Consider the following 21,100-nt stretch of genomic DNA (forward strand, 5'->3'; position numbering starts at 1 on the left):
ATCTCGGGTTCAGTCTCTAGTGTGAAAAAATCTTGTTAGAAGCATTTTTGCCTTAGCTGAGTCTTAATTGATGCAAATCTGAATTAGTCGAAACCTTGATATAAATATTTGTGAAAACATTATTGCTTTGCCGGAGTCTTAACTGACACAAATTTGAATTAGTGAAAACTTCAATATAAATATCTGTAAAAACATTTTTGCTTTAGTTGAGTGACATAAATCTGAATTAGTTAAAACCTCTATATAAATAGTTGTGAAAGCATTTTTGCTTTGGGTGAATCTTAATTGACACAAATTTGAATTAATCGGAACCTCAATATACATATTTGTAAATTTTATGAATTACTCTTCCTATTTTGTACATGTATAGGAAGTTTTTTCTTTAGCATAAAGGTTGCCTCCTCCTTTGTATTAAATCATATATAGCATGATTTTATAAGTAGAGTCTGAAGAGAGTACTTTATATGAGAGATTTTAAAGATATTAGCATGATTTTATAAGCAGAGTCCGAAGAAAATACTTTTTATGCGAGATTTAAAGATATTATATCCAATAGACTAGCAGATAAAAAAGAAATTGCAACTAAAGACTAATAAAAGTTGTTTTATTTTATTATATATGTAGTTGCTTTCCTAGAAATTTGTCCACTTCAATAATTATGGTGTGTTGACTTATTCCTACTTCAAAATTTAGTACTTTTCAGTGTATGGATGGACTTTTTGACCTATTTGTAAACTAAAAAGCCGAACACGGAATTAGTCCAAACCAATTTAATACTGTGAAAATGATGTTTTACCTTGTTTAATAATAATTCCAAAGTCTAGAATTTGGGAGTTGAATTCTTGGAAATCCTATCAATTAGATATACAAGTTTCTAAGACTTCCTGTGACACTTGTGGAATTAATAATGGTATTGTATAATATCCGTTTTCTTTGTCTCAATTTACATGATGTTATTTACTATTAGCCTACTTAACAGTATTGGTGTTAAATGGTAAATATCGTGTTGGGAAAAATATATTTGAGTTTCACTTATAAAAAATTCGAACTTCAACCTATTATGTTAATTGTAGAAATTTTTCCATCTTTTAGATAAGGATATTCTTATCCAAATAACTTTTTTCACATTAAAGAGTGCTAAGCTTACCAAGGACTGACCTTAGATATGAGGTTATGGAGGACATATATATTAGAGGTAGAAGTTTAATAGGTAGGAATGTCTTGATGTCGGTCCATATTTGTAGTTGTAGTATTATTCTTGTAGTTTCTTGTCCTTTGCTTTCTATTACTAACTGTTGTTTCTTATTCTTTGGCTATCGAATTGTTGTTATTGTACTATTCCATTGACTATCGTATTGTTTTGTTGTTGTACTCTATCATATTGTTTTGTTATTGTACTGTTCTGTTACTATCTGTTGTTTTTACTGCTTTGAACTGTTTTTCTTAAGCGAAAGATCTATCAGAAACAACTAGTCTACTTCTGAGGTAGAGGTAAAGTGTACGTACTGTATCCTCCCCAAACTCCATTATGTGAGACGAAACTGCGCATGTTGATAGTTGTATTAAAGAGTGGTTAAATATTACCACTTTAATTTTGAGATTTGGCTAATTTTTCAATAGCACAATACATAAACGTGCCCTTTAACTTGGGCTCAGTTGACATCTATGCCCTTTAACTTTAGGTATGCACAAATAAACACTTAAACTTGTATAAAGTTGAACAAGTAAATACACATATTCTACGTGACATAATACACGTCACATGCCACAAAGGACGTATGTGTCTAATTGTTCAAATTTATACAAGTTTAAGTATCTATTTATGTACACGCAAAATTAGAAGGCATAACTCTCAGCTAAGGCCAAGACCCAAGTTAAATGACACATATATGTATTATGTATTTTTAAATATTAGCGGTGGATGAAATGGGCCACAGCAAAAGGTATTATCTTGGGCTAGACCATAATGTTAAAGGCCCATTCATCTCAAAAAGCCCAAAGCATTATTTCTAGGTTTATTAAAATCCCTAATTCTCCATCATCATCAAATCTCCTTCTAGGGTTTTTGCTTTCTTTCACTGAAACGCCGCCGACTGAGAGAGCAGAAAACGAAAAATGAAGACGATTCTCTCATCGGAAACAATGGACATCCCAGATGGGATAACAATCAAAGTGAAAGCAAAGCTAATTGAAATTGAAGGGCCAAGAGGAAAGCTTACTAGAAACTTTAAGCATCTAAATCTCGATTTTCAGCTCATTAAGGATGAAGAAACTGGGAAGAAGAAGCTCAAAATTGATGCTTGGTTTAGTTCTCGCAAGGCAACTGCTGCTATTCGTACAGCACTTAGTCATGTGGAGAATCTGATCACTGGTGTTACTAAGGGGTACCGGTACAAGATGCGTTTTGTGTATGCTCATTTTCCGATCAATGCTTCCATTACCGGCGGGAATAAGTCCATTGAGATCCGTAACTTTCTCGGCGAGAAAAAGGTTAAATTTTTTCCCTTTTTGTCTCTTTTTTGGTTATGTATTTAGCTTTTTGATGATAATTTAATTGATATTCTGTTTGTTTAACTCTGTTGTTGGTACTTTTAAATATTTGATTACCATGGTGCTGTTGTATACATATCGAGTTTGTTTGGTTAAAAGGGAAGTGTTTTTTGTGGAAATTAGCTTAGGTGAAAAATGTTTCTGGATCATTTTCCTGTGTTTGGTTTATATGGTACTTGTATGAATTATAATGTGCATTATATAAGGTATAAAGATAGTGGTTTTGATGATACACTCAATCTATGTACTTGTATGAACTATAATGTGCATTATATAAGGTATAAAGATAGTGGTTTTGATGATACACTCAATCTATGTTGCTCAGACTCTCGTAAATGATGCTGCACCTTGGTTTAGTCCTTCGATAAATGCACTACTTTTGGAGGATCTGACACGACTGTCAACATTTTTAGAAGAGTCCGAGCAACATAGTATTAACAATGTCTAAGTTCTGATTTAAGCAAGTGATATGTTGTAGGAGTTGAGATGTTTGTAAGGGAAAGTGACTTCTCCGGCTAATGGGTGGAACTCAATTTGTTCCTTTGGTGGAAATTTTTCCTTGGAGAAAACAATTACCCCAATCCTAGATACTAATGCCTACCAAATACACTTTGATCATGGCTTTTTCTATTTCATTAGCTGCTTGGTGATGACTTTTCAAATAGGAAGTGAAAAGGCATTAAGAAGCATTCTGCCCTTTGTTCATGAAGCTTAAATTGTTGACTCTATCCATCCCTTTAGCACGTGTAGGTCACCTGGCAAGACTAATAGTCTAATATCATTGATTTTGTATGTCCCTTAACCATGGTTTACTGTATACACGATTTATCTACTATGAGCTTTCAATGCGCTTTATTGTATTGATATGACTGTTTCAAGATTATACAAATGGTGGAAAGGGTACTAAGAAAATGACATTATACCTTTAAGAAGGTATTTTAGTGTTTTTCTTTTAACTGTTTTCTCCTAGTAGGTCATACCAAAAGAAAAGTTGTCCTAGATTGATTGGTATATTTGACTACTCTCTTCTTTTAAAATTAGAGAATGTAGAACTGATCTTTTAATGTAAATCTTCACACTCGTTTTACTGGGTTACTATGCTTGGTGGTTAGTGATTTGAATGCTGTCGTCCTCATCACATTGTTGTCTCAGATTTCAGCTTGATGGACATCTAAATGAAAACCATTGAGAATGTTTACATTTTGGCTCTTACACTAGTGAATGTAAATTAAGTGCAAGCCTGTAAGAGACTGACTTGTTTGCTGTGACTGTATCAGGTGAGGAAAGTTGATATGCTTGACGGTGTCACTGTTGTCCGCTCAGAGAAAGTTAAGGATGAGTTGGTTTTGGATGGAAATGACATTGAACTTGTCTCTCGATCAGCTGCCCTGATAAACCAAGTAAATTTTCCATTTCTTTCTGTCTGTTACATTTTTACTGTAATGTGTGCTTACTCTTTATAGTGAATTTCAAGTTCTTGCATACTGAGTTTACCTTTTTTTCTTTTCTTCTACAGAAATGCCATGTGAAGAACAAAGATATCCGTAAGTTCCTTGATGGTATCTACGTCAGCGAGAAGGGAAGAATTGCTGAGGAAGAGTAGATAATTAGCATTAGATTTGTCTTGGTCTGTTTGTTCCCCATATTTTTGTTTTAAGCGCCGAGATTATATTAAGATTCCTTGCAATTTGAGTTAGATTAAACAATTTTGATTTTAAGGTTTTCTTGCAGAAGTTTCTTTCTAGAGCAAGCAGCTGTTTGTTCTTGGAGTAGGGCATATGAATGTTTTTCTTGAAAGCAATTTGGTTATAGTAATTAGCAATGCTGTGATACAGTCTTTCTTGAGTTTCTATCCAGTTTCTCTATGCATTTTGAACCTCTTGGCACTATACTTGTTAAGAGAGGATGATTCTAGCAACTCTTCTACGTCAAGAGTTTGTTTATCGTCTAAGGTTGTGACCTAGTGGTTCATGAGTAGTGAATCACGAGGATTGTGGAGGCTGTATTATTAGTTTTCTGCTTTTATTTTTTCAAGTCTAGGTGGATCGAGTTACATCCAGTTCTTATATTGGGCGGAGGTAGTAGATGCATTGCGGAATTAGTTGAGAATGCATGTGAGCTAATGTGCTATCGAGTAAACAAAAAAAGTTACTTGTACTACTTGTAAGCTCTCTGTGTTATTACAAATTTATTCATAAAACTGTGTATTTAAATGGACATACACTATACCATATAAAACAATAATACAGTACTAAAAATTCGTAACTAATTATATGTTTAATTTTAGAATGAGTTGTTTCATGTTTTGTTAGTAGTAGTCGAGGCACGATTAAAAATAACTTTTTCCAAATTAGTTATCCCAAAATTATTATAGTATCCAACATGGTAATTGAAACAATTCCAAATAACTTGTTCATCAAGTTAAGGACTAAACAAAAAATAGAAGTCCAAAGGCAGTATAAAACCTTATTTTTTTTTTTATAAAACTCCATAGCCCTAACATCGAAACCTTGGAATACTACTATCAACTTATCCCATATTTAGAACTTGTTTTGCTAGTTGAAGAAGATGGAAAACGGTGAAATCCCAGAGAATGCTCCTGAACGTATGCAGATTCTTGATTTTAACCTTAAAGTTTGCATCTTTATTCTTTGAGTTCAGTGTTTAAGCTTCTATGTTTTTTTTTTTTTTTAAAAAAAAATTCAGATTGCCCAGGTCCACAATCTGAAACAGCAGGAAAATCTGATTCTTGTGAAGGATGCCCAAATCAAGAAATTTGTGCTACTGCTCCTAAAGGACCTGACCCAGGTTACTGTATTGCTTCTTTTCGTGTGTAAAGATACTTTTTTGAGCTTGTTTTTCTTATATTCGTGATATTGGGTGTTAATTTTGTGAGCGCTTGTGTATAGTATACTCCCATTATTACGTGTACCGTGTAAGTCTGCCCTCGTATTATAAGATTCTGTCACCCTATGGTCAATATTCCATTCACCTTAGTCGTTGATCTATTTTGATTTGAAAAGGGGTGTTGTTCCTGCGGTACGTCTGGTTGAGGGTGTCACGGTGATATAAACAAAGAAAAGGTGATGGTTTTTAACATACCCTTGAACATGAAGTCAATCTTTGCAAATAAGAAGAAATCATCTACTCTATTGATGAATTCGAACTCTACCCTCTCCCCAGGCTTAGTTCAAGTGGCAAAGGTTGAGGGGCTTGTAACGTAGGTTGCATGTTTGGGTGTTGAACATGCAAACTAAAGCTGGTATTTGAGTGGAGAAGCTTAGAGAGGTGAACGTATTATCCCTGAGTTTGGAAGGTTGTGGTTAGTCCTAAGGGTCTTTGGCTATAACCATGCTCGTAAAGTACGTGTAAAGGCACAAAGGATGGATATTTAAATTAGTTATGTTGGAATCTTAATAGAACCATTAACTTAGGAATGAGTTAAAAAGTTTAAAGCATTAGCTTGGAATGAGTACTAGGAAGAAAAGAGAACGTTTAACGTATAGTTCAGAGTAAAAGATAAACTTGGCATGTCATATACAAAAGGAAAGAAAAGAGATATACAAAGCTCCAAAGTGCATGCGTTGCGATAATTGGTAGGATGGGAGTTTTTAGTCTCTGCAGCAAGAAGCCAACTTAAGAAGAAGTTGAAAGAAGTCTAATTTATTCTATTTTTCTTAAGAAATCGTTGTAGAATGAGCAACAACAAAATTATACTGCTGTTGCCATGACCTTTTTTTTTGTTAATCCGGAAAAGGGAAAGAAAGGATCATCTTCTCCAGAGACAAATGTGCTAATGTTCACACACTAGAATCTCTAAATAAAATCAAGCACCTCTCAGGCAGAGGCATCTATCTTCCATTTCAATGTTACCTTTTCTAATTTTAGAACTGTTGTTTTGGTATGCTAATTTTGATCTGATGATTTTGTGTAGATATGATGTAACTCAAGTTGCTCTTTCTTCCATGTATAGTACACTGCAACGAGTAGCAAAAAAACTATATTGTAGCGAGTAGCAAAGGAAAGTTTTGCGCTTTCTAATGGATAATTTGTTTGATACTGAGAGCTAGGTTGTTGAGAAATGATATGATAAAGTTGGCGATAGTGTACTAACTAGATTGTTTAATTTACCAAGTTGGGACATATCTGAGTTTCAATATATGCGGTATTTTCCAGCTGTTGGTTTCCCCTTAATTATTTTTACCTTTGGTACAGTGGTAGCATGATAGGCTTTATTTATCAATGTTATACACATGGTGCTCATTTTCGACGGTTTTGTATTGATGGTTTCGTGCAGACTTGGTTGCAATAGTAGAAAGAATGGCAACTGTGAAGCACAAGATACTGGTTTTATCTGGCAAAGGTGGAGTTGGTAAGAGTACTTTCTCAGCTCAACTTGCTTTTGCATTGGCAGCTATGGATTTTGAAGTGGGTCTCCTTGACATTGATATCTGTGGCCCCAGCATCCCAAAAATGCTTGGTCTCGAAGGACGAGAGCTTCGCCGGAGTAATTGTGGATGGATACCTGCTTACGTTGAGTCTAACCTTGGGGTTATATCAATTGGTTTCATGATCCCCAACCCTGATGAAGCTGCTATATGGAGAGGGCCTCGCAAGACTGGTCTAATTAAGCAATTCCTCCGAGATGTTGATTGGGGAGAGCTTGATTTCCTTGTGGTTGATGCTCCACCTGGAACGTCAGATGAACAGATTACAATCGTTCAATCCCTCGAAGCAACTGGAATAGATGGCGCAGTTATAGTCACAACCCCACAACAGGTATCTCTGATAGATGTAAGGAAAGAAGTTAGTTTTTGCAAGAAAGTTGGGGTGGAGGTTCTTGGTGTTGTTGAGAACATGAGTGGTCTTTCCCAGCCACTCTCAGAATTCAAATTCACAAGAATGACAGAAACTGGCAAGCAGAAAGACATGACCGAATGGGCCATGTCTTATATCAGAGAGAATGCCCCAGAAATGCTGAACTTGATTGCTTGTAGTGAAGTTTTTGATGCCAGTGGTGGAGGTGCTGCAAAGATGTGCAACGATATGGGTGTCCCGTTTCTTGGAAAAGTACCACTGGATCCTCAGCTATGTAAAGCAGCCGAAGATGGAAGATCATGCTTTTCAGATGATAAATGCCGCCGGGCAAGTGCCCCTGCGCTCAAGATGATAATAGAAAAGATATTAGCTCAGAAAAACATCTCAACAGAGAATGGAGCATAGTATTTATAACTTTTTTCTAGGCTTTCTTTACCTTTTCTTTCATTAAGTTCCGGGTACTTGTGACCAACATTTTTTCGTAAGTGAGCTTTTTTTCTAGTGATTTTTATACAATGATTTGTTAAACGGACATGTTCCCTCTATGAAATCGACTCTGAATAATGTGGAGGATGTTATCTATCACCTCCGCGTTTACGAACAGGTTGATTGCTGCAAAATTTTCCTTCCCACTCCAACAGGAACTTTGATGTGTTATGCTTTTAGTAGTGTTATGTGGTTACTGGTTGCTATGCAGTTACTCTTTGGAACAAATTGGTGGTACTGATAGCCAATTTAGGCCAAACTGAAGTGTTAATCTCTACTATGCTTATAAACTGTTTGATTATATGCTTCAAAGAAAATTACTTTTATCATATATATATAAAACAATAATACAGTACTAAAAACTCGTAACTAATTAATTTTAGAATGAGTTTGTTTCATGTTCTGTTAAGAATAGTTAAGATACGATTAGAGAATAACTTTTCCCGAATTAGTTATCCCAAAATAATTATATTATCCAACATGGCAATTGAAATAACAATCTAAAAATAATTAATTCTAAATAACTTGTTCCTAACCCATGGAGCAAAGAACTAAATAAACAAAAAATAAAAGTCAAAGGCGGTTTAAAACCTTATTATCTCTTTTTTTGATAAAACTCCGTAGCCCTAACAGACAAATTTACAGCAATTTCTCTGAACCTCAAAGGGCCGCATCAATTGAAACCTCAATAGTTGGTAATCTGTAACTCTTGATTTAGCGTCTATTAAAGTTTAAATTTTTATTTAGAATTTGTTGTTGTGCTAGTTGAAGAAGATGGAAAACGGTGAAATCCCAGAGAATGCTCCTGAACGTATGTAGATTCTTGATTTTAACCTTAAAGCTTGCATCTTTATTCTTTGATTTCACTGTTTAAGCTTATTTTTTAAAATTTCAGATTGCCCAGGTCCACAATCTGAAACAGCAGGAAAATCTGATGCTTGTGAAGGATGCCCAAATCAAGAAATTTGTGCTACTGCTCCTAAAGGACCTGACCCAGGTTACTGTTTTGCTTGTTTTCGTGTGTAAAGATACTTTTTTGAGCTTGTTTTTCTTATATTTGTGATATTGGGTGTTAATTTTGTGACTGTAGGATGTTATTGAGTTCTTTTTTTGTGTTCTTGAGCTTGTGTATAGTATACTCCAATTCTTATGTGTAACGGGTAATTCTGCACTCGTATTATAAGATTCTCTCACACTATGGCCAACATTCCATTCCCCTTAGTCGTAGGTGCTTGATCTATTTTGATTTGAATGGGGGTGGTGCTCCTGAGGTACGTCTGGTTGAGGGTGTCTCGGTGATATAAACAAAGAAAAGGTGATGGTTTTTAACATAAAGTCAATCCTTGCAAATAAGAAGAGATCATCTACTCTTTTGATGAATTCGAACTCTACTCTCTCCGCGGGCTTAGTTCAAGTGGCAAAGGTTGAGGGACTTGAACTTAGGTTGCATGTTTGGGCATTGAACATGTAAACTAAAGCTGGTATTTGAGTGGAGAAGCTTAGAGAGGTGAACATATTATCCTTGAGTTTGGAAGGTTGTGGTTAGTCCTAAGGGTCTTTGGCTATAACCATGCTCATGAAGTACCTATAAAGGCACAAAGGATGGATATTTAAATTAGTTATGTTGGAATCTTAATAAAACCATTAACTTAGGAATGAGTTAAAAAGTTTAAAGCATTAGCTTGGAATGAGTACTAGGAAGAAAAGAGAATGTTTAACATATAGTTCAGAGAAAAAGATAAACTTGGCATGTCATATACAAAAGGAAAGAAAAGATGTATACAAAGCTTCAAAGTGCATGCTTTGCGATGATTGGTAGGATGGGAGTTTTTAGTCTCCGCAGCAAGAAGCCAACTCAGGAAGAAGTTGAAGTCAGTCTATTTTGTTCTATTTTTCTTAAGAAATCGTTGTAGAATGAGCAACAACAAAATTATACTGCTGTTTCCGTGACTCATTTTTGTTAATCCAGAATAGGGAAAAAAGGATCATCTTCTCCAGAGACTAATGTGCTAATGTTCACACACTAGAATCTCTAAATAAAATCAAGCACCTCTTAGGTAGAGGCATCTATCTTCCATTTTAATGTTACCTTTTCTAATTTTAGAACTGTTGTTTTGGTATGTTAATTTTGATCTGATGATTTTTTGTAGATATGATGTAACTCAAGTTGCTCTTTCTTGTNCCTCTCAGGTAGAGGCATATATCTTCCATTTCAATGTTACCTTTTCTAATTTTAGAACTGTTGTTTTGGTATGTTAATTTTGATCTGATGATTTTGTGTAGATATGATGTAACTCAAGTTGCTCTTTCTTGTATGTATAGTATACTGCAATGAGTAGCAAAAAACTATATTGTAGCGAGTAGAAAAGGAAAGTTTTGCACTTTCTAATGGATAATTTGTTTGATACTGAGAGCTAGGTTGTCAAGAATTGATATGATAAAGTGGTCGATAGTGTAATACTAACTAGATTATTTAATTTACCAAGTTGGGACATATCTGAGTTTCATTACATGTAGTATTTTCCAGCTGTTGGTTTCCCCTTAATTATTTTTACCTGCGGTACAGTAGTAGCAAGATAGGCTTTATTTATCAATGTTATCCACATGGTGCTCATTTTCGATGGTTTTGTATTGATGGTTTCGTGCAGACTTGGTTGCAATAGTAGAAAGAATGGCAACTGTGAAGCACAAGATACTGGTTTTATCTGGCAAAGGAGGAGTTGGTAAGAGTACTTTCTCAGCTCAACTTGCTTTTGCATTGGCAGCTATGGATTTTCAAGTAGGTCTCCTTGACATTGATATCTGTGGCCCGAGCATCCCAAAGATGCTTGGTCTCGAAGGACGAGAGATTCACCAGAGTAATATTGGATGGTCCCCTATTTACGTTGAGTCTAACCTTGGGGTTATGTCAATTGGTTTCATGCTCCCCAACCCTGATGAAGCTGTCATATGGAGAGGGCCTCGCAAGAATGGTCTAATTAAGCAATTCCTCAAAGAAGTTTATTGGGGAGAGCTTGATTTCCTTGTGGTTGATGCTCCACCTGGGACGTCAGATGAACATATTTCAATCGTTCAATTCCTCCAAGCAACTGGAATAGATGGCGCAGTTATAGTCACAACCCCACAACAGGTATCCCTGATAGATGTAAGGAAAGAAGTTAGTTTTTGCAAGAAAGTTGGGGTTGAGGTTCTTGGCGTTGTTGAGAACATGAGTGGTCTTTCCCAGCCACTCTCAGAATTCAAATTCACGAGAACGACAGAGACTGGGGAGCAGAAAGACATGACCGAGTGGGCCATGTCTTATATCAGAGAGAACGCCCCAGAAATGCTGAACTTGATTGCTTGTACTGAAGTTTTTGATACCAGTGGCGGAGGTGCTGCAAAGATGTGCAACGATATGGGTGTCCCGTTTCTTGGAAAAGTACCACTAGATCCTCAGCTATGTAAAGCAGCCGAAGAAGGAAGATCATGCTTTTCAGATGATAAATGCCAGGCAAGTGCCCCTGCGCTCAAGATGATAATAGAAAAGATGTTGGCTGAGAAAAACATCTCAACAGAGAATGGAGCATAGTATTTATTAGTACTTTTTTCTAGGCTTTCTGTACCCTTTCTCTGATTAAATTCCGGGTGCTTGTGACCAACATTTTTTCCATAAGGGAGAGCTTTTAGTATGAATGTATTATACAGCTTCTACTGATTTTTATACGATGATTTGTTTAACGGACACGTTTTCGCGTATACATTTCAGTTCAGTTTGACTGCTGTGAAATTTTCCTTTCCACTCCAACAGGAGCTTTGATGTGTGCTTTTAGTAGTGTTAAGTGATTACTGGTTGTTATGGAGTTAACTCTTTGGAACAAATTGGTGGTACTGATCACAGCCAATTTAGGCCAAACTTGAGTAGCCATCCCATGTGACCTTGTGCATGATTATACCAGCACTTACTCGATATTTATGCTGGTGGAAGATAACAGATACGGTTGATTAGTTGTTGTGTGCATGTTGGTCCACGGTCACTGCATCTGGTTCACATTCCATTTCACGAATTAGTTAGTTAAAGCATGAGCAACTTGATTCGATCAAGATAATCGAAATAAGAACAATTTTTTGTTATGATCGACGGAGACCAAAAGTGTTAACTTATGAAAAACTCAATCGGACCAAACTGTTCATAAGTATATTTAAGGGATTATTTTAAACATATCCCAAACATAATAGACCATTGTTGTCATTTTCTCGAAGTTACTAATACATGATTTATGTTCATCGTCCCAAAAAACTGTTCCTCAATATCTCCAAATAGCGGCGGTAGTTGGAGATTGCTTTGAATCAGATTACATTCATAGTTTCAACAAACAAAATCTTGAAAGTGCTTACACTGAATCCCTGTATGACTGTTTCATTTCTGTGAAGTGTGAGGACAATATCTTTTCTGATTTGTTAATCTCTACTATGCCTATAAACTATTTGATTATATGCTCCAAAGAAAATTAGTTTATCAATTTTTTCTCTCTTTGTATTGAATAAGGTTGAACATAAGTTGATTGTCAAAGGGGTAAAGGTTAAGCACTCAGAAGGGGAAAAAAATCTGATCTTGGAGAATTTATTGCTCTTATATGAATTTGCTGAAACAGGGGGGAAAATCTGTTCTTTATCCATTTGGAATGTTCGAAGAGAATAAGGAGGCAGTTACTATTTGCCTTACTGAAATCGTTTAGTTTTTATTCAATCTTCAGAGTCCTACAGCATAAGATGAGATGAAAACCTTATTGAGATTCAAAGAAAATGTCATATCAGTACGCGGATTGGTTTTGTCTGGTCCATTGTCACCACTTCTGCTTCAGCATCTGCGTTGTTGCTCTGGTGCAGCAATTCAGTGGCAGAATGAGAGAGTACCAATCAAATGTAGTGATTTGCTCGATGAGTTCACTACTTACTGCTATGCAAGGGATCTTCCCAGGGCAATGAACGCATTGAATGCCTTGCAAATTCAAAAGATATGGGCTGATGCTGTCACCTACTCTGAACTCATTAAGTGTTGTTTGGCTCGTGGTGCGGTGGAACAAGGTAAACGAGTCCACCAACATGTGTTCTCGAATGGTTATGAGCCTAAAACGTTCCTTGTTAACACACTTATGAATATGTATGTGAAGTTTAACATGTTGGATGAAGCACAAGCTTTGTTTGATCAAATGTCTGACAGGAATGTTGTCTCCTGGACTACCATGATAGCTGCCTACTCTAGTGCTAAGATCAATAACAAGGCTTTGGAGTTTTTGATCTTCATGATGAGAGATGGCGTGAGACCTAATATGTTTACTTACTCCTCTGTTCTGAGAGCTTGTGATGACCTTTCCAATCTTAGGCAGCTCCACTGTAGCTTACTTAAAGTTGGTCTGGAGTCTGATGTATTTGTCCGAAGTGCTCTTATTGATGTTTACTCCAAAATGGGTCAACTCGAATGTGCAATGTGCACTTTTAATGAGATGGTGACTGGCGATCTTGTTGTGTGGAATTCCATTATTGGTGGATTTGCTCAAAACAGTGATGGGGATGAAGCTTTGACTCTCTTTAAAAGAATGAAGAGAGTTGGATTCTCAGCTGATCAGTCGACCTTGACAAGTGCTCTTAGAGCTTGTACTAGTTTAGCACTTTTAGAAGTTGGAAGGCAAGTTCATGTTCATGTACTCAAGTTCAAGCGGGACCTAATCCTTGATAATGCACTTTTGGACATGTATTGCAAGTGTGGCAATTTGGAAGATTCCCACCAAATATTTAGTCAGATGGTAGAGAAGGATGTAATCTCCTGGAGCACCATGATCATAGGCTACGCCCAGAATGGTTTCAGCAGAAAAGCACTGGAATTGTTCAAGGAGATGAAAGTCTCAGGGATCAGACCAAACTACATCACTGTTCTTGGAGTTTTATTTGCTTGTAGCCATGCAGGACTGGTAGAAGATGGACAATATTACTTCCACTCAATGAAAAAGCTCTTTGGTATTGATCCAGGAAGAGAACACTACGGCTGCATGGTTGATCTTCTTGGAAGATCTGGAAAGCTAGATGAAGCGGTGAAACTAATCCGTGAAATGGAATGTGAACCAGATGCAGTGACATGGAGAACATTGCTTGGTGCCTGCAGAGTACATCGTAACATGGATTTAGCTGAGTATGCTGCCAAACAAATTATAAAGCTGGATCCAAGTGATGCGGGAACTTACATATTACTATCTAACATATATGCGCGTACTCAAAAATGGGAAGACGTTACGGACTTGAGAAGGTCCATGAAGGAAAGAGGAGTGAAGAAGGAACCGGGATGCAGCTGGATTGAAGTAAACAAACAAATCCATGCTTTTATAATGGGAGACAACTCACATCCACAAAAGGAGGAAATTAACGAAGAGCTAAATCAGATTATTTGGAGATTAAAGGAGGTGGGATATGTTCCAGACACAAACTTTGTCTTGCAAGATCTTGAAGATGAACAGATGGAAGACTCACTTCTGTACCACAGTGAGAAAATAGCTGTTGCCTTTGGTGTACTGAGCCTGTCTAGAGAGAAGACCATTAGAATCAGGAAAAATCTCAGGATATGTGGAGATTGTCATTTATTTGTGAAACTTTTGGCACAGATAGAGCGTCGAAGCATTGTCATAAGAGATCCAATCCGGTACCATCATTTTCAGGATGGTATTTGTTCTTGCGGAGATTATTGGTAGTAGGGAATGGAGTACAGCTGAGTATGATAACAACCTAGGTAATATGCTTTTGATAGACTTATAAGCTTCACTATCTACGTTAAACACATCACACTCACTTCCTCTCATGTTTTATATGTTTTTTTCTGGCAGATGTAGTAAAAAAGGTTTTAAGAGACAATTGAGTCTTTAACCATGCTAATGCATGCATTAAAACCATTGCATTACTAATACCTAGAAATCCATGGTATTAGTAATACACAATAGAGTTGCATTAGTTATACATAGGTTGGAAAAGAGTACCAAACAAGGTATTAGTAATACACATGCATTATTTTTCCTAATACACTCTACCAAACGACCTCTTAATCTATACAAGAAAGAATGTAAAATTGGGAAAGCTGAAATTTTTTAACTGACCTTTGCTTTGAATTATTTGTTTGACTTCAAAAATCAGCTAGCTTACTCTAAAGGTTGTCAAAAGGTGGGATGACAAAGATGATATTCTGGTACAGCACTGATTATATTGGATAATTGCACTGCTGCGACAATTTGCAGACGGAAAATGCAATCTACTTCAGACGGTTCCTTTATCTACAAAGTAATTATATCACCCATTACTTTGGTTCATTAGATGCTTCATTGATGTGTTACAGAGTATTGATCTTTTTTCTCTGTAGGGAAAATGCTTTGCTTATATGCTTGTGGTTTAATCCTATAGCAGTCCATTTCTGTACTGTGTGGTTTAGTTTGTATGAGGGTTAAGATTTATAGCTTCATTTGTCCATATAGGCAACTATGTGCTCATTTTCCACATGTTTGTTTCCTATGATTTCCTTGCAGATTTAGGGCCATCTTGGAAATAGCAAACTTTGAAGCTGAACTGGTTATATCTATCAAGGAAAGGATCGATAAGAGTACATCCTCTATGTAACTGGCATGTGCATTGACCGCCAAGGTTTTCCATTTTGGTCTCCTTAACATTGATATTTGTGGCTCAAGAGTCGGTAATTAGCTTGGTCTAGAAGGGCAAGAGATTCACCAGAGTAGTCCAGTTTTTTTCTGCTGTCTATATTTAGTCTAATACCAGGGTCACACATGCTATTTTCATGGTCCCAAACCCAGACGATACTGGAATGTGGCGCAAGAATGGTCTAACTAAGTAAGTCCCTTGAATGAAGTTCATCGCGAAAAGCTTGATTGCTTGTAGCTGTTGGCCCCAGCTTGGACGACAGGTCCTGTTATTGTTGTCCCTAGAACTTTGATTCAGCAATTAGAATGAGTGCATGATATGTGGATTTGACGCATGTAACACCTTCCAGTTCTGCACGAGGCTCAAAAGCTTTGTATTTAAGCGAAGAAGGGTAGAGGGGCGGACTCATTATCTACCTCGTATGAATCGTGCTCTGTTGGCCTTTCAGAGATTTCTAGGCTATGAAAACACAAAATCTTGTTATTGCTGCTCTATTGATGTTTAAATCTAATTTAGATGGCCATGATTGATACTATTTGGTAACCCATTATTGATTGGAGAGTCTAGAATTATTACTTGAAATGTGGTTTGACAGATTAGTATTGGAATGGATTCTTGTTACAAAAATTATTACTGTTGGCAATTTTTCTTTTTAGAAAAACATATATTTTGAACTTTATCATATAAATAATAGAACAATGGTCCACAAATTTGTACTATCCCAAAATAGGGACAATCCATGCAAAACCAATAACTTAGTGACTGACCAAGCAAATGTAATATTCCATGTGTAAAAGCCGAAGAGGTCCATACCACACAACAAAGGGTGGATGTCAGGAGGGTGTCTATCATTTTTTCAGGAATCACTTTTTAACGCGAGAATTTCTCTGTATACGTTGTCATAATCAACTTATAACAATTTTATAGTCATTAATAATTGAGTCATTCTAGAAGGGGAAGTATTATTGATTCTCATGTGGACGAGTTCCATAGTTATTTGGATAATTAAGAACCTCAACAATCGTAACAATAAAAGATTTGCCTTTTGTGACATCTTTGGAGTTTCTTTTGTATCGTTTTTGGAGCTTTCTGATTGGAAAGATCCCCGTTTTTTACTTCAATTCGAGGAAGCAAAACACGGATTTGCTTTCTTTTAGGATATGATGAAAGAAATAAAGGTTGAAGTTTAAACGACTCATATAATTTTATTTATAGAAATGAACATAAAGAAAGAAAGTAAAATATTTACCAAAAAAAGAAGAGGAATCTTTTTAAATAAAAGGACAGGCATGTCAGAATGGGACTCCTAAATTCTGTAAAATTTGTTAAACTGAAATTAGTCCCACGAGGGTCGGTGTCTTGTCTTGATGTTATAAAGCACTAAATAATAGGACTTTAATATGTAACTAGTGAATTTGATCGCGCTTCGCGCGATTATGAAATATTGAGTGCTACAAAATTATATTAAGAGTCTTAGTTCAATTTATTATTCCTGCTCAAATTTTGTGATTTTTACAATTTTAAATTATTTATGGGTTTTTGTTCTTTGGAAGATTTTCCTTAAATAATGTATTTAATAACCAAAATTATTTATATATAATAGTAATATAAGAAAAATATAATTTCAAATATGAAATAAAAAGTATATTCTTGAGTAGGGGTCTCATGAAACAATAAATTATGAATTTTACAATTTTGAATTATTTATGAGTCTTTGCTCTTTAGAAGATTTTTCCTTTAATATGTGTTTAATAACCAAAATTATTTATATATAATAGTAATATAAGAAAAATATAACTTCAAATATGAAATAAAAAGGATAATCTTGAGTAGGGGTCTCATGAAACAATAAATTATGAATTTAGGTAGATAAAATGGAGGAATCTTTAAAGAAAATATAAATAATTCTTTATACAATTAAAAGAATTGTATTTCAATAGTTAATATATATATTTCTTGTAAATCATTAATAGTATTGTTTGAGCCTTCATTAGTAGTAAATATATTTCTGACATTGTTGTATTATATCTAAATAAAAATGCAGACTTACAATAATTAAAAAATCATAAGAGGCCAAACTAAAACAGTTAATTACATGAAAAGAATACATATCTTTCTTAGGGTCTTAATTGTATAATAAAAAGATGATGAAAAAAATAAAAATATAGATTTAATGCACAAAATTTTGATACTATAATATTATAATAATAATAATAATAATAATAATATAAGGAACTATAAAATAAAAGTAATATCTTTGAGTAGGAATATATCTTATGAAACAAAAAATGGTGAATTTATATAAGACAAAATAGAGGAATATCATAAAGTATTTTAAATTTTATAATTAAATATCATGAAGTTAATTATATTATTGAAAGTGGAAATTTAATAGGTATGACTTATGAGTCATGAAGGTGAAACTTTAAAAACAAATAAAGGAGAAAAACACAAATAAATAAAATAAAAGAATAAACACATGTGTATATATGTGTTGAGTTTTTTAAAAAAAACACGACACAACTACTTTCATAGCTATAAAATCAGCATCCATATTTTCATACCATGTCCAAATTAAGCCTTAACCTCATCAAACATCAAAATCATGCCAATCACAAGCCATCTTTTGTTTTTGAGACATTACCAGTTATAAATTTAAACATCACGTTATCTTTATTTGAATTTTTAAAAATATTTACTATTGTAAAAAGAATTGTGGCCTTAGAGAGCGGCACATTGCCGGAGTATATTTATTGATGTAAATGTTCAGTTTTCTCTACACTTTTTCATTGACAATTTATTACAATAGTAAATATTTAAAAAAATTCAAATAAAAAACATAATTAAATTTGATAAACATAGAGAGATGTCACATCACTTTATTTATTACATTGTGTATACTTGACTTTAATATTATACTATACAAATTTAGATTTAAGGAGAGAGACATATTGAATAGAATTAGAACTTTAACTTCCTAAAACTAAAATAAAATCTTTTAAAAAATTAAATAACATTGATATTGATAAAATAATAATAAAAGAAAACTCTTGGCTTATATCAAAAGCTTCATAGTAATATCCTTTTCAAAGGATGGTAACATATATACATACGTTAAAAATAAAATCAAGAATGGATACAATCAACTCTTGGCTTTCCTCTTCTGCTCTTCATATCAAAAAGCTTCATAGTAATTATCCTGTTTAAAATGATGCTATCAAGGATGGATAAAATAAAAGGAAGAAGATGAAAGAGAAGAACAAAAAAANGCTCTATTGATGTTTAAATCTAATTTAGATGGCCATGATTGATACTATTTGGTAACCCATTATTGATTGGAGAGTCTAGAATTATTACTTGAAATGTGGTTTGACAGATTAGTATTGGAATGGATTCTTGTTACAAAAATTATTACTGTTGGCAATTTTTCTTTTTAGAAAAACATATATTTTGAACTTTATCATATAAATAATAGAACAATGGTCCACAAATTTGTACTATCCCAAAATAGGGACAATCCATGCAAAACCAATAATTTAGTGACTGACCAAGCAAATGTAATATTCCATGTGTAAAAGCCAAAGAGGTCCATACCACACAACAAAGGGTGGATGTCAGCAGGGTGTCTATCATTTTTTTAGAAATCACTTTTTAACGTGAGAATTTCTCTGTATACGTTGTCATCATCAACTTAACGATCTTATAGTCATTAATAATTGAGTCATTCTAGAAGGGGAAATATTATTGATTCTCTTGTGGATGAGTTCCATAGTAAAAATATAAAATATTTATTTAGGTAATTAAGAACCTCAACAATCGTAACAATAAAAGATTTACCTTTTGTGTCATCTTTGGAGTTTCTTTTGTATCATTTTTGGAGCTTTCTGATTGGAAAGATCTCCGTTTTTTACTTCAATTCAAGGAAGCAAAACACGAATTTACTTTCTTTTAAGATATGAAGAAAGAAATAAAGGTTAAAGTTTAGACGACTCATATAATTTTATTTATAGAAATAAACATAAAGAAAGAAAGTAAAATATTTACCAAAAAAAAAGTAGAGGAATCATTTTGATAAAAGGACAGGCATGTCAGAATGGGACTCCTAAATTCTGTAAAATTTGTCAAACTGAAATTAGTTCCACGAGGGTCGGTGTCTTTGTCTTGATGTTATAAAACACTAAATAAAAGGACTTAATATGTAATTATTAGTATAGACAATTGGTATATTTTTGCAAGGTTGGTTGGTACGATGGACAAATAGTATTAAAATTAATTATTCAACGATATAAGTATGACTATGACAAAGTAATGGCTAGGGATTCAACTTAGTGTTACTCGTGTAGATTTACTATCTTTACTCGTAGCTTTAGAGACACATATAAAAAAAAACTTTGGTGATCATAAATACTCAGTAGATAGATTTATGATACACAATTTGTCCCATATAAGCTCATGCATGATATGTCATGTGGAACTTTAATAAATAAAAAAAAATTGTTGGGTGTCGAACAAAATTCCCTATTGACAGTTGAAAAAAAGTTACATATATAGTGCAATGAAACTTTAAATTATAAACTTAACCATAAATAAATAACATCACACTATATAATAAAAAAAAAGTTGAAAACTATTCTAGCCCAACATTATTTTTACCAAAGAAATGGGAATCTTTTCAATAATCCAAGAAAAGACATGCTTACATTCAGGCGTGTCAGAATGTGCCTCCTAAAATTCTGTACATTTTGATTATCGAGAGAATTATAGTAACGAATTGATCGATAATTATAATTTACCATAATTTTCACTATCTGTGCCTCACATGACACTATCTTGAGTTCGAGTTAGACGGAAACAATAAGATGAGAATTTCGAAAATAAATAAATAAATAATTGCCTTATGATATTTATTGATTGATAATAAGATGTCCAGTATCTATATTGAAATCTAACTAAATTCATATTTGTGCTAAAAAATTCCACGTAGAGGAGGATAAAGCACGAAAAATTCGAACCTGAAAGCTCTAGTTAAGAATGTACCACTCCATCACAGTCCTGATCGGTTATTATCCCTTCAAATGTTAGGTACTCTTCTACTCTCTTGTGTCACATTGTGGGACCCAACATATAGGATGGGGCCCCACCAATTATCTTATCATCTCTTGACTCATGAGCTTGCATAAGAATATAGCAATATAACAATGGCCAATGGCCCCCCACTGCTGTATATAATGTAATCTCTGTCTTTTAGTGCACGTTTTGATGTTAACAGATAACATCAACAGAGACCAACAACTTGCCCTGTTTCCATTAATTGTGATATTTGAGTCAGCTTACACGTATTTTAATTAATTTTATGAGATATTTACTATACTCTTTACTTTGTTGATAACTTTTAATTCAACTTTCTACCCGATGTGTTTAAGACACAAGACTAAATAATATCTTGGTTCATGCCAAATCAAAACATCATAATTTTTAATTATTTTATTGATCACTAAGCTACACAAGCGATAAAACAGAATGTTTGAACAAGTAAGCCTCTTTAAGTAAAAAAGGATTGTTTTTTCTGTTG

General features: G+C 34.3%; 3 protein-coding genes across 8 annotated transcripts; all 3 read left to right on the forward strand.

The window, feature by feature from the left end:
• Positions 1–2,040: 2,040 nt before the first annotated feature.
• Positions 2,041–4,279, forward strand: LOC125862407 (60S ribosomal protein L9-1-like). Its single transcript, XM_049542462.1, has 3 exons — positions 2,041–2,490; positions 3,828–3,950; positions 4,067–4,279. Exons 1-3 carry the CDS (start codon positions 2,116–2,118, stop codon positions 4,151–4,153), a joined length of 585 nt encoding a protein of 194 aa, XP_049398419.1. The 5' UTR covers positions 2,041–2,115; the 3' UTR covers positions 4,154–4,279.
• Positions 4,280–5,053: 774 nt separating this feature from the next.
• LOC125862104 (cytosolic Fe-S cluster assembly factor NBP35) lies at positions 5,054–11,578 on the forward strand. Of its 6 annotated transcripts, none has more exons than XM_049542099.1 (4): positions 5,054–5,155; positions 5,257–5,358; positions 6,848–7,804; positions 11,460–11,578. In XM_049542099.1, exons 1-3 carry the CDS (start codon positions 5,119–5,121, stop codon positions 7,771–7,773), a joined length of 1,065 nt encoding a protein of 354 aa, XP_049398056.1. In that variant the 5' UTR covers positions 5,054–5,118; the 3' UTR covers positions 7,774–7,804; positions 11,460–11,578. The 6 variants fall into 6 exon arrangements, with proteins under 6 accessions (XP_049398056.1, XP_049398061.1, XP_049398058.1 ...); XM_049542104.1 differs by having other exon boundaries at positions 6,848–7,240; positions 10,896–11,578; XM_049542101.1 differs by having other exon boundaries at positions 6,848–6,982; positions 10,638–11,578.
• Positions 11,579–12,611: 1,033 nt separating this feature from the next.
• Positions 12,612–14,576, forward strand: LOC125862996 (pentatricopeptide repeat-containing protein At2g03880, mitochondrial). The gene has a single exon (XM_049543135.1). It carries the CDS (start codon positions 12,612–12,614, stop codon positions 14,574–14,576), a length of 1,965 nt encoding a protein of 654 aa, XP_049399092.1.
• The last annotated feature ends 6,524 nt before the right edge of the window (positions 14,577–21,100 follow it).

Source organism: Solanum stenotomum, chromosome 4 (genome assembly GCF_019186545.1).
Source record: "Solanum stenotomum isolate F172 chromosome 4, ASM1918654v1, whole genome shotgun sequence".
In the NCBI taxonomy this organism is placed as follows: Eukaryota; Viridiplantae; Streptophyta; class Magnoliopsida; order Solanales; family Solanaceae; genus Solanum; species Solanum stenotomum.